Source organism: Xiphias gladius, chromosome 14 (assembly GCF_016859285.1).
Source record: "Xiphias gladius isolate SHS-SW01 ecotype Sanya breed wild chromosome 14, ASM1685928v1, whole genome shotgun sequence".
Classification (NCBI taxonomy): Eukaryota; Metazoa; Chordata; class Actinopteri; order Istiophoriformes; family Xiphiidae; genus Xiphias; species Xiphias gladius.
The window spans coordinates 21588689-21603365 of record NC_053413.1 but is presented as its reverse complement, the minus strand read 5'-3'; the positions used below and the strand labels follow the sequence as shown (position 1 = coordinate 21603365).

Below are 14677 nucleotides of genomic sequence, written 5' to 3'. Positions count from 1 at the left end.
CACACACACACACACACACACACACACACGGACACCCACGGACACACACAGGGACACAAGGGAGGATGAAGGACTGCCATCTGTGCTGAGTGCCATTAGCCAGAGTGCACCACAGCTGGGCCCATCCCTTCCACCCCTGCCCCCACACCCATAACCCCCCTGGGGGCTTATGGAGATTACATGGAGGGGAATGGCTGGCGCTTTTTGACACGTAAAGGGCCCATCCCGAGCGGGCCTGCCGTATATGATGCGACCCCTTCTACATGGCTGCAGGGCCGACAGCTGCCACACAGAAAACCCAGCTACTGTAACAGGATACCATGTGGCTGGTCTTGGCCACTCAAATCAGACACCTCTGCTGAGGGGTTACAGATCCCCAAAGTGTTTTCAACTGTGCTGACTTCAAAACAACAACAACAAAAAAAACAAACTTATTGATACGTTCTTTTTCATGAATGTGATGTCATGTCATCTCATACGCAAACACTGCCCTGCAGTATTTGTGGCTTTGCATTTACAGTAGACTTAAGGCATTCAATGAATACTGTTAATTGCAGTAACTTATAATAGACGCAAGATTGTATCCAGCTCTGCATGCATAGAGTGCCACCACTAGTGGTTAGAAGATGTACCATCACAATAACAGAATTTAGTGTTACTTTTGAGAGGACACATTTTTTGAATAAAAGGCTTGATTTTGTAAAAGTGAAGTGATTAGTCAATAAGTCTATTTAATCAGCAACAGTTGTAACATCGAACCATCGTTGTCGAAATCGTCATTATTTTCATGGTTCCAGCTTCTCCGATGTGAGGATTTGCTTATTTTCTTCGGTTTTGGACTGCGGGTCTAAGAAAACAGGACTTACATAAGCATAAATAATCTCCAGATTCACTGGTAATGAAAATAATCTTTAGTTGCGGCCCTAGAATAAAGTAAACCTTCAACACTTCCATCAGACACGCTTTCCAATTCCATCCCCAAAGAGCCCAGAGTTGAACAGATAAATAAAAGACAGACTGGAATGGACCGAGCTAAAACTTAGCAGAAGCAATGGCTCACCACTGGCATGTGTTTACCTGATTGTCAGTCCACCTAAACTGTTGTAAACATGCAACACAAGGAACCAATTGTTTATCTGACTCTAGTCAGAGTTTCTCGCTTTTTTTTTTTTTTTTTTTTAAGCGAGAAAAACGTAACAAATGACCGACATTAGATTTGACATCAGGCATCAGCAAAATGTTTTACAATAACATGTCACAGCTCAGCATAGTTCGTCCTGCCCTTAACAATTCAAACATCCCACATCTGTTTTCTAAATCAGTGAGTTCAGCCAGAACATTCTCCAGCTCTGGTAGCACACAAACCAAGTATGGAGACAGTTCTAGCGTTTACTATTGCATATAGAGTCAACAAAAGATGTTTAACCACGCAGGGATGTAGTTTAGGGTGTTGTTGAGCTGCATTTCATTATATTGACAGGGGTTTCTATTATTTTGCCCGCCCCATTTATACCAGGGGGTGTGTAATGGGCTAAATAACAGAAATATATCTCTGTGTATCACGCAACAGAGTTCGACAGCACGACAAAACACAGTTTCAACAAAAACTGAACACTGAAACCTTCACGAAGGTAGGGTTTATGGGAATTCCATGAAAACAGTATCACCAAAGCTTAGACCCCTATGGACCCAACTGGACTAGACACGTCACAAGTCAACAGCAGAATTTGGGGAAGGCAGACCTGGTCGACATGAAGGTGGCTCCAAGCAGGGAGCATTTTTGCCGAGGAGGCCATATATCCTGTCAGCTTGCTGCGTTTACATTCTTAGCGTTGCTGTCTCTAGCGATGAGGCATGCAGGGACACGACACACAGGCCAGCTAACGTATTGTCTCTTAGGGCCGAGGCTGGTTTCCTTGAGTGCCAAGCACAAACTTCAAGAATGTGGCTGACAGGCAACCCGATTCCTTACATACGTTTGCTGGTGTCAGCGCTCAATCCAGCTGCGCTGCTCCTTTCACAAAAGGGAAAATCCCCTATTAATGTAAAAGATTAGAACCAAATCTCGGTGGCTCGATGAAGAGTTAATAACGTCTTATACAGCAACTGCGACTGGCCAGTAGGGATTAAGCATTTTCGTGAGATTAGCTATAGGTAATCAGTAAATCAACTGTAACTTGATTAAACATATCTTAATGTCGAGAGGTGCTGTCAACGGCTTCCGTGACCCAGACTCATTTAACACGCCGGCAGCAGTGCCGAGACACCCCCCTTTTGACGTTTTTTTGGAGTGAGCCTCGCCCATCTCACCAATCAGACAAGGCCAAAGTCGAGGGTGGGAGTCGGCAGCTGCCAATCAGTGTGTAAACGAGCTTCCGGTTCTACTACTCCTCTCGGTTTCAAGCTAGTATTAGCTGCTGGAAGGGGGTCACTATGGCTGACTCGCAGGCTGGCAAGCTCCCCCGATTCCTCCATCAGCTGAGACAGTGAACACAGAAAGGATGCAGGCGAAGGGTTGGGCAGCGCAGGGAGAGGGAGGGATGGGGGGGGGGGCAGAGAGGTTTGCTTCCGAATCTCTTGCTAGCGCTAGCTTGACTTCCACAATTTGCATACTGTGGCTTTAAAGTGAACCTTTTGGGTTGCTGGGCTCGGCTGGGAGAGGTCTTCACTGTACTTGTCTTTTGAAGCTGGTTTGAGGTCTGCCAATTGGGAAATAGTCTATCCGAGCCCCATAACATAATTTATATACACACACATATATATTGTGTCTCTGCAGTGCTCAACAGAAAGTTCACGCTGAACTAATCATATATTTCGGGTGTTTCCTTATCTACATCAAGGCTCCGCAGACAGAGGGTGTCATATTATAGGTTATGATTTTGTGGTATAAAAATAGAGCATGTAAAGCTACAGTATTTCTTCACATTTTAGGTGTGGCTAATAGATCTTCCTCATAAGTATTAAAAGATAAACAGTTTTTTTTTGTTGCTTTTTTTTGTAATGGTAGGACAGACAGACAGACCATCTGCATAGTCCAACACACTCTGCACAGGTTGAAGGCAGCTCAGGTGGCACTCAAAAAAAGGGTGCACCTCCCGCTGAATGAACCACGAAGCCCCCCCCCCCGCTAACAAGGCCCCGCGGTGCCGCCGCTGCCTCTCAGCTGACCGCGCACCTTAAGTCGACTGTCGGGCCAGAACCCGGGCCGCTGCGAGCCGGGCCCACGCGGATGTGAGGATGCTAAAAAAGAGGATCCGGACCGTGTCCTCCAGCCACCTGACCACGCCCACCGCACTGCAGATCAAAAAAAAAAAAAAACAAAAACCCTAAAGTATGCCGCCTTGAGATCCGACAATGTCACGATTTCTCGGATCCACGAATTGGCCTCAGATGTTACCGTGTCCGCCGGTGACTCGGCGCCGTCCTTCGCCGATGTAAAAGCGCTGGATTACAAAAGGTCTGAGAAGCCTCTCCGTGGTGTCGTTTCACCCATTTTCCCCACTTTTTTTTTTGCCTCGAAACTGGAGCACGTTAGCCCACCGCTCCCTGGAGCGGCGTGTTTTTCCCCTCTCCGAAACAAGCTTCGGCTGTTAAGCTGCAAAACAACCACCGCTGCAGGCAGCAGCATCCGGAGAAAACAAACAAACAAACAAACCAACAGACAAACAAACAGACAAACAAACAAACCAACCAACCGACCGACCGACAGAAAAACAACGTATCGCTACGGCGTTACGCACCGAAAGGCTACAATACAAAACCCACAGCGGGATTCACCGGGTTGACCGCAGTTAGCCACGTCCACTTTTCCGTCGGACTGAATACAGCAGAAGTGTGTTACTGTTGTATATTTATTTATTTAAAAAAAAAAAATGTTAATTATCTGTCATCGGCCGCGGGTGCTGTGGTCCGATCAGGCGAGTATAGCATGGGAGGAAATAAAAAAATAAAAAATAAAAAAAACACAGGGAATTGTAACGCAAGCAGATTCCTACTTCCTAGAGCAAGCCTCGGTGTTAGAACAAGGGAGAGAAAAGCAGCAGAAAGAGGTTTATTACCGGGTAAAACCGTCTCCGTTCGGCTGGTTATGCGAGTCGCATTCGTAGTGGGCTTCTGTTTCCTGACAGCGGTGCTACTCTGGTGCAGTTCCCCTCTCCGCCAGCCTATCAAACTCCACTATGCAGCTGAGAGTAGAATTGTGGGATATCAGGACAGCCGGGGTATTATTTTAGCACCCCCCCCCAGCCCCCCATCACTTATATACACACACACACACACACACACACACACACACACGCATACACACATACATACATACACACACAGAGAGACATAGCATGGCAATTAATGGCACGAGGTTTGTTTTACTGAGAAAGGGCAGTGTGAGTAATCTCTATTTATAGGAAATGTGATTAAATAAAACTGAATCTGTGGTGGAATGTGACAAAGTACATTTACCACAGGTCTGTACTCTAGTTAAAAAAAAAACAACAACACACTTTTACTTCACTTTGAGTACCTCCAATTTATGCTGCTTTGTATGAATGAATGAATGAATGAATGAATGAATGATCTTTATATTATTATGTCAAGCTATGCACCAAGACACCTCAATAGCTGAAATGATGAGTAGATGAATCAATTACTCCATCGACAAATAATTGACAAATATTTGAATAACCGATTAGTTCTTAAAGTCATTTTTCAAGAAAAAAATAAACATTCTCTGGTTCCAGCTCCTCATCTGTGAGGTTTTGACTCCTCTTCTTCATCCTGTATGTGACAGTTAACTAAATATCCTCAGGTTTTGGACAAAGTTTACTTGGACAACACATGCAATTTGGTGGCATCACCACATTTTATAGACGAAACGATTTAGGGGGGGGGGGCAGATCCAGAATGCCGCCTCTAAATCCAAACGTAACCAATTTGTGTAATTTTCAGTCACATTTTCGGACCGTTACTGTCGACAAAAAAGGTCATAAATCACCAAAAGCATTTTCAGTATCATAGCAGAGAAATCTGTATAAATACTAACAAAAAAGAAAGTCTTGGATTCTTTCCACGCTTTTGAGACAAGCTCAGCAAACTCAAAAACACCCCAAAAGTAAACAACCATTCCAATGTTTGATTTTCTGCTAACCAGAATATTTCAGAATAATTTCACGGAAAATTGACGACTCATGTTTAATCATCACAGGACAATGCAAAAGAAACTTGGACTCACTTTCCCCTTGACCCAAATCAGCCAGTCAGAACATTCTGTTCTGACGTGGAATAGCAGTTTCTGAAACAGCTGAACTTTTCACTTCACTTCATCTGACAGCTTGTAGCCGCTTTGCGGATGAAGATTTTTTACCTATAAAACCTGTGGACTGCGGACTCTTACTCCACCATTTTTCGTTGACCTACTGCTCCTCTTGCTGAAGTGAGGGATTTGAATACCACTTCCACCAGTGAAGTGCATACGGTACAAAAACACCTGAACTGCTGCCACTGAATCTCAAAAAAAAAAAAAACAGACTTCTCAAAGACTTCCTGGCTGTATGCACCCAGTCCAGAGCACTTTATGACATTCTCCGATATTGGAAAATCATCATCAAGGACATATTAAAAACAAGTCAGGAGTAAGCACACTGATGTACACGAAAACCTCCTGCCCTCCTCTCGTTACGTCTATGTTTGTGTGTGCACAAATACAGACATAAAAGCAAGTTTTTAATTAGTGTCTGGGTATTTCCCTCTAGGGATTTGTGGGTTCCCCCCGCCTCCCAGTGGGAACTTGACCCAACTCGGTCACCCGTTTGACTTTTATTTCACCTAATTGCTTTCATGCTCAAGTAAAACCCCTCATGCCAACACTTAGTCTACACTATGCCAATATAAAAAAAAAACAAAACAAAACAAAAAAAACACACATTTATGCACATTACGTCCTCAGAGAATTTTCTGACGCCGTGGTACGTGAATTCCCTAAATAGTGACAGAGACATGGCGGGCATGCTTTGCAGATAGTAGAGGGTGGATGTAATAACACACACAGTGCAGCTCTTATGTGCAGCAGCCTGACAGCTGGCTCCTCATTCAGCGTCTAGCTAATTCCAGCAGCGCTCATAAAAACGAGCTCAGTGACAACAACACTGAATGTTTTACGTTAAAGACACATAATTCACATTGCAATTCGAGGCGATTCAGCTACTTAACGTGCCAGTTTAAATTCCTAAACGCCAACCTCACAAGCCACCGGCAATAAAGGCGAGAGGGGTTTAGAGCCACAGTAGCCCGACAATAGGTGTAACCAAATATTCCTGTAACCTTCAATGGTGGGGGGGGAGAAATAATAGAGGAAGGCTGTCAAAAGGATACTTCTTTCAGAGCGATCTCAGACACTGTAATAGCTTATTGAGCCATCATCCTGAGCCTTAACGTGATACCTCGCCTAACCAGAAGAAGTCAAAGCGTGTGTTTCTACGTCGGTGACTGTTCCACACTTGGTAACTTTGATGATTCAGTGTTGTGTGGCATTTGAGTAATTTCACAAACTGTAATTCTTTCATTTCTCCAGAGTTAGGTCCTTTCACTTCCCCCTTAATATTTCTTGTTTTTAAAGCCGGAGCATTTTTGTAATGATAAACCTCGCTTAGAGTCCCCCCCCCCAAAAAAAAAAAAAAAAGTCATGTACATCACCACAATGACGCTTCTCTGCGAAGAGATACTGCACAAAACGAAGTAACTACTAACCGGGATGTCTGTTCTCTGCTCAGCCAAAACCATAGTTCTCGACATTTATTGCAGGTGGAGTCTGGCACAGAATTGTCATGACTCGACTGATCGTCTCAGACGTTGCTCATCAGGGCCTGTCTGGCCAGTGGGTGGTGTCTGTGCGCCAGTAATGCAGTAAATAATTTTAAATAGGAACTGAAAGGTTACATACTAGCTTGTCTCCAGGAGAAATATCATTTCTGACATCCCTGCATTGTTAAAAATGGCAAACTACAATGGAGCTAAGATTTATGTTTCCTCTTTTTTTTTTTTTTTTTTTAAATTAGATGTAATTTTGTCACTTCTGCAGACCTCAATTTCAGGACAATTTTATCTTAAAAGCATGTTTCAAGAAGCTTTACTGTACAAATGTCCAGTACCTGATTCTAATAAATACTGACACAGTAACGGCGTAGTGCATAGACAAAAGACAAGGAAAGAAAACAAAAGCAGAAGACAAAAAGCAGCATACAGCGCTAACAGGTCTACCTTAGCCAGCCTTTAAAGAGTCCAGCGCATTTGATACCATTAATCCTTATCCCCATTTGAAAATAAGAACTAACTCCCAAGAGAACCTCATTAAGAAAGCCGGTGCACTCGCAATTCAGAGAGTCCAGCCAGACTCAAATTTTGGGCTGCACACAGATGTTCACACAGATGTTCACACAGATGTTCACACAGGGTCCACACCGTCCACCACCCACTCGGGCAGATGACGAAATTTACGTCACGCGGACCCACACAGACACTTGCGGGGCGTGTGGACGCGGAAACCACGAATTGGCCTTGAGGTGGCTCTTTCCTTTAAAGCGGCATCATTTTTGACCACTAGGGGGCCAGAAGCTCCACAAACAAACTCTTGGCAAATAGGCCAATTACACAGCAGATATTTTGACTGCCAAAGCAGGTAGAGCACAGGTGGCATTAATAATGGTGGCCGTTTTAAGTTAAAAAAAGAACACAGGCATCTGCTGGGAGACCTTTTTGTCCACCCGTTAAATTTATGTCTAATATTCGCCAGTGTTTTATGCCTGCCTGGTTTCGTGAGAAAAAGATTTCACTCTTTTGGTTTGCCTACTCTCCAACTTCCAACAGTCCCTTATGTCATTAAACTCTAGCGCATTTTGCTCTGGTGTGCGGTCGGCTCATGAGGCCTCCTTCTGCTTGCATTTTTATATTTCGATGGCACTGTTTAGATTTTCTCAGTCTGGAGAATCAACACTGTGAGCTAATAGCACATGAAGGCTGCTGCAAAGTGTGGATTTTCAGTGGTAACAAAGCCTTTCCAAAACCGAGAGATGGCAGATTCATGTTAACGAATGAAATCTTTAGCCATTATACGCAAAGACAGTATGAAAAGCAGGCTGAGGTTACTGTTTCAATTCTTTAAAAATAAATAAATAAATAAATTAAATCACAGTAAATTCCAAGAAAAATTATGTAGATTGGAAAAATACTTAAACACAACACTCGTCTACTTAGCATTTCAGCATAACCAACTGAATATGACGATCACAGCAGAAAAAAAAAATATTAAAGCATATTTCACCTCTGTTTTCAGTTCTTTTGATTAATGCGTAATATAAAACAGGCAGCACACTCCTCAGGGAGGGGGATGAGTGTTAAACTGCTGACCAGTTTTATTCTGTGGAATGCAAGTTAAAAAAAAAAAGCAATAACTTTGTTATCACATAACAATCTGTTTTTTATCCTTCTAAATACAATATGTTGATGATTACATCCTTTTTTGGAAAAATGCTCCATTGCAGAGGAAGTATTGTTTAGATCACAGTAGATCCCACTGTGCTTGACTAACAAATGATCTATGAGCTGTTTAGACGAAATGGAAAAACAGATTACTGATGCGTTAAGGAAATATTTGCAGAGCTAAACCATCAGGCCGAAACTTCTGTAGAGATATCTGTCACTCTGAGTTTATACTGTCCACGAGTTTTCACTCTCTGTGTGTCTAGTGACTAGCAGATAAGTGTGAGCGTGCAGATCTATGACTCCTCCGAGCCTCCAGAACAGCCCTTGGTCAGCAGAATGATTAATGCCACACAACACAGACAACATGTGATCTCTGGACTCTACTTGGCTAATGTGGCTGCTTAACTCTTCACTTTTTTCTGCTGTGCACAGACACTTACTTCCTGTGGAGCTCATCTCCGAAGAAGCCTGACCTTGAATTTCGTTAACCTCCAAATCCGCTGTCTTCGCTGAAAATTTTTTACAAGTATAACTGGGGAACATAAGGTTATGTTTTCCTTCTCACACAACATTACCTAGCACTACTGCCACTGCCTCTTTTATTTTACTTGACATAGAAAATTAAGTTGCAATAAAACTGATCTCCTGCTTACACAGCAATTTAGTGAATAAAGTTTTATTCAAACAAAAAAAATGAGTTCATTTCTGATCAGTATTTATTTTAAAAAGGTAATTTTGCCAGCCCGAGTTTCGTTGAAATTTTTCTCTCAAATTTTAATCAGCCAATCCCGAATGTGTATTTGCAAGTCTCTAAAATCAGTAACCTTATGAACCCCATTACAGCAACCCAACATCCAGTACTGCTGTCAGAACAGGCAAGCGGGCACTTCATCAATACATTACATTATATTACACTGAAGCATGTGTCTGAATATACATGGCAAAACATCCATGTGATCCCCCAAAAAAAAGAAAAAGTCCTGACAGCAATCCCTGCCACCCCCTGGGGTCTGGGGGGGGGGATAATTGTTGGTCTAAAAGGATCTCTGCCCAAACATAGAATCACATTTCCATTTTGTCTTCGGGCTTTTCACAAACAAAGACCCACCACAATCAGGGAATTTACAAGGCTCTTGTAACACTGGATGATGTGTTCTGCATTTATGGTAACCTATGTCATCCTGATATAAAATAATGTCTAATTAGAGCACATTCAGGCTGATGTTGCAATCTAAAACACTGAAGTCTTTACGGTTATTACTGTACGCTTATTGCAGTGAATTGGCTCCGACTCTCGTTTTGTACTTAATCTCTAACTAACCAAGGCTATTATTCCCTGCTGTCCAGCCCTACTCAGCTGTGAATGCCTTCACCCCCAAAAGGGCTGCGGGTCAGCAAGCATACATACCAAATTAGCGTCTGATTCTGACACCCCAAACTGGGCCAAAGTTCCCAAATCAACACCCTACCTTGAGCGCACCCGTATCACACGACATCTCCCGTTAGAAAGGTCGTTCTTTTCATCTTTGGCTCCCTTTTCATGCAAAGCCAAGGGTACAGAGATTAATGTGAAAAGAAATTTTAGCAAAATGGTGAGGACCACTCCCTTCTTGTTTTTTTTGCTCGCAGGAGGTACATCTTATCTCGAGGAATCGTAAATCCAGTCTGTATTTCTAACCTTTAGAAATTGGCAGGCTAAAGATCGTGCCCTTCAAGTGATTGCAGACAAGGGCAATTTAGAGAAAGGGAACGTGGTTGAAAAGAAAAACTGCAGCAGTATTTAGAATCACTCTTCACTTTCAGAGCTTTCTATGGATATCAATATTTCAGCTTAGAAGAACTATTTAAATAGCCTGACGTCCAAGAAGCCACGTATGAAGTGGCTGAGGCATCGACATTGCTTAATTGGTTTCATTTTTCGCTGCATAGTTCAAGATACTGGATCATGTCTCTTTTCTTTCTAAAACCAAATAGGACACAATACACTTTTAATTGGATCTTGTAAACCTAAAACAGGATACAACGATCCTTTCATTATGACATAGCGTGGCTAAAAATGAAATGTCCTTCATGTAATCCTTAAATCTGCTGTGTTTAGTTAGTTATTAATAATCAAAAAGTGAGGGGGACAGATGGTAGTTTGGACACACTTAAGTGTCCGCATGTTCATAGCAATACCCCGAGGAAATAAATTGGAAGCAGTGCAACAGAGTTTTTTTTTGGCAGCAAACGAAAGTTCCTGCACAACAGCACATTTAAAGGGTACTTCAAATAGAGCCCAGTTTGAGACTAACCCCGTCCCTTCACTATAAATACCCCGCGACTGTCAAGGTGCCGTCCCAGGAGCTGTAGCTTTATAAGGCAAACGCGGCCCCCGTACTGCTCTCAAGTGATCAGGCATCACTGGGAGATAACAGGACTCCCAACAAGCTTATCTCCCCACTCAACACGATTGAGTCATACGCGTTATCTCCTCCAGTCCCTGAAGGCCTTGGTGATCATAAGCAGCATGGCACTCACGTGTCGAGCTCCGCTCTCTTCAAACCGACGCCGAACTGTTGTGCACCTGAGGGCAACAAAAATCTACGTTGATGGTTTAGGTTCTTAACGTAAAAATAAGAAGTGACAGGCAGTCGCTGTGTGGCTGTATTCGAATGCATTCAAGTTCAAAAAATTCTCTCTAAGGCTGCAATTCTCGATTACTTTCATTATCAAAGAATCTACTGATTACATTATTATTACTTTATTATTCGTTTAACGGCTTGGTCTATCTTACAACTATCAAGGTAGTTGCTGATTATTTATCTGACAATCAATTTAGCTCTAATTATCTCCATTTAATCTAACGAAATAAATTAGTTCCATCCATTAGGATGCAAACATCTCAGAGAGAGAAATCAGGATGTTTGGTTGGGAATTTCACTTTGTGTCACGGGAGGTTTTACCTGGGTGGAATAACAGTATTGTTTAAAAAAAAAAAAAAACTATTACTGTACTGAGCTGGGACAATTCAGCCATTGATAAACCAATCAATCAAGAGAAAATTAATCAGCATATATTTCGATAATCAATATATACTTTCTTTTATTTTTGAGCACAAATATCACATTTTTACTTTCTCATATCTGAATATTTGACGCTTTTGTTTATCATTTTTGATAATATACTGAATATTTTGGGGTTTTGGACCGTTGGTTGGATAAAAACGACACGTGTGAATATGTAAACTTGGGTTTTGGTAAACTGGGATGGTAATTTCTCACTTTTTTCTGACATTTTACACAAAAAACAAATCGATTGATAAAACTGAGAGAATTATTTGCAGGTTAATAAATGTGGTTTAAACATTAAAAAAAAATATTAAGAAAATACTAAAATTTGAGAATATTTTGTCATTTTTTTGTTAAAAAGGCAGACATGATTAGCCAAGGAGTTCAAAAGAGTAATATTTTATTCCACTGGCAGTTCAATAAATGCGCCACCACCTTACATACAGTATGTGCACTGTGTGAAGGTTGTGGGTGTTAAGGAGTAACTCAACTCTTGGCTCAGGATTTTTATTTCAAATAATATCCAAAGATATTACTTCACTCCAACCTTTGTGTGTCTTATCACCAAATCATGATAATGACAGAGATACATATTGTTTCTTTTAACCTTTGACCCCTCATTTCTGACTCACTCACACACACACACACACACACACACACACACACACACACACACACACACACACACACACACACACACACACACACACGGCCCTTTCATACCCTTCATTTTGCCACACACAGCACAATGAGTCACAGCACCGGAGAGCAGCGGGTAAAGTAATGTCTTCTCCTGCAGGACAAAGGCAGTGCTATTGATTGTGAACTAAAAAAGACAGTAATATTGATTTAAATTCCTGAGATGAATAGTCAGAGATAGTCTTTATCACTGGTAATATTACATCAAAACAACAGTGGAAAAGTCTTCTGTGTAGCCCCAAGAGGCCTTAGATGTCTGCAGCAGGAGAAGCCACAATTGCGAACATGAATGACTCTTTCCTTGAGCCACAGAAATTAGATTTAATCTCGTTACGTCATCCTGTATGGGGTAAGGAAGTTAAAAAAAAAAAAAAACATGCAGGGCGATTTTCTTGGAGGGGATCATTTTCTCTTTCCGAGCAAAGATCACAGGGTTCACAAGAGGAGCTCTGCAGTAGGTCGCCAAAATTGGCCTTTAAATCCCAATACCTCAACCACTTCTTCAGACCCTATACCTGAGGAAACTTCAGTTTTTGTACATATGCCGCATTCCACCCAAGGTCAGAATTTGGAAATTCCCCACTGCTTGCCCGTAATTACAACCTTCTTCGGTTCCAGCGGCCCAGCTTGGAAAGACCGGGCCAGAAAACACGGTCGCCCACAAAATGTAAATGCACTTTCCCATGTCAGAGCTGCTATCATGGATTTTTCAGCGTATACGACAATGTTTCCTGGTTAGTCTGGAAGTGCAGCTCTCCATTTTGAATTTACAGTCATGAGATTATGACATTTGAACAGCTTTCTAGCGTATCCTGCCAGCTTATGTGCAGCGAGACATCATCTTGGAAACCTCTTGTTTGGAAATAATGCCAGAGTTTCCTGAATGGAATTCCGCTTTAAAAGACCCCTGCAAAGTTTTGGGTTTTTTTTCCCCTCTCCCTCTCATCCAGCTGCTTATAACAGTGACAGGATCTTACATGGAGGCCTTTTTTTTTTTTTTCCTGCCAAATTTAGAACGGTTCTGCTTTGGCCTGTAACGTCACCGTTTTAAGCCAAATATTTCTCTTGGGAGTTGGTAGAGACCAAAAAGGGAGTGAATATGGGACTTACATTTGCCAGGTGGCTAAAAAAAAAAAAAAAAAAACACCATTCCACACGAATGAGAAGGTCTCTCCCTAACTGCTGGATCAGTAAATAAGCAACGGGTTGCGAAAAAGTTTCTCATATCAACGTAGAAGTTGATGCTGGGTCAAGCGCTGAGTTCATAACTTTTTTTTTTTTTCCCCCCCGCTGCCCTCCAAGTGGCCCAAAAAAAATAATAAATAATAATAAATAAAATCAGTAATTAAAAGTTTAAGATTTGAAGTCAGGATTTGAAGGGAACAGCCCCTTAAAAAGGGTTTAAGGGGCTGTTCAGTTGTCAGTTGTACTGTTGCAGGAAGCCAATGTTTGACTTTGTTATAGAACGCAGCGTGCGAGCTTTGTTTTGTGGCTTTGTCAGGGTTTTGGCTACACTGGAGTACAGTTTCAAGGCGTAATCAAACACCTGTCTTTCCGGGAATCCACTGCCTTTGGCCACAGCTCCCAGTATAGACGACAGTAAATTATGTAAGACAGTTGTGGGACGACTCAACGCCACCTCCCCTGCATAACATGGTGTGACGTACGTCAAGCACGTTTTACATACAAAAGGGCCTCCTAAATGCAAGTCAGTCAGTCAGCGCCAGCAAAGTTCCCAGCTCAGGAACGCGTCAGATCGTCCATTCGTGAACAGCGTACGGAGAAAATCTGAAGGACTGAACACACCACCACCAGCCAATGAACAGGACAAGTCCCACGGACTTTGTCCCTCCTTATCTCCCTGGGCCTGTACATTCACCTTCATCACTCAACCTCATAAACCCCCGTAAAGCGACTCAACAGAAGGAACAGCCGTGTGGCAGTATGAAAAAAAAGCGACGCGCCATCTTGAAAATAATACGTGTCTAAAACACTCAATATCAAATAAGACTCCATTGCTGCCGCATGGGCCTCTAGGGCATTAGAGAACTGCTAAACTGACCAATGCCGTGAAGTGTTTCAGAATCCCCCTTAGTCCACATGTGCAGTGCAGAGTCCATGAAAGAGAGTATTAAAACAAAGAGCTGACCCTCCTTTGATTCATTCACATTTCTATTTTTGGGAGAATCTAAGCGGAAACACATGCTGCGAGAACTTCCCATTTCCGCACTGCCTGAATGTGCCCGGCGAACCTTTGATCAGGTGTGTGTGTGTGTGTGTGTGTGTGTGTGTGTGTGTGTGCGTGTGTGTGAGTGTGTGCGTGTGTGCGTATGAGTGTGGGCGTCGGGGGGAGCGAGCCGTTTTGCTTGCTCAGCAGTTATGAGAAGAGCTGAGTTAAGAAACAGCCAAAGAAAGATGCTGATAAAGAGTCCGCAGACATGTCACCGTGGCAGAAC

At 42.5% G+C, this 14677-nt stretch overlaps 1 protein-coding gene across 3 annotated transcripts in view; it reads right to left on the bottom strand.

Annotated features, from left to right (window-relative positions):
• Positions 1-14395, bottom strand: part of LOC120798468 (band 4.1-like protein 3) — a 53267-nt gene extending 38872 nt beyond the window's left edge. The window contains exon 1 of one of the 3 annotated variants that reach the window (XM_040142720.1): positions 14284-14395. In XM_040142720.1, coding sequence (XP_039998654.1) covers positions 14284-14341 — 58 coding nt within the window. In that variant the 5' untranslated portion in view covers positions 14342-14395. The remainder of the gene's footprint in view (positions 1-14283) is intronic. The other 2 variants (XM_040142721.1, XM_040142722.1) reach the window with 2 other exon arrangements.
• Positions 14396-14677: the final 282 nt, after the last annotated feature.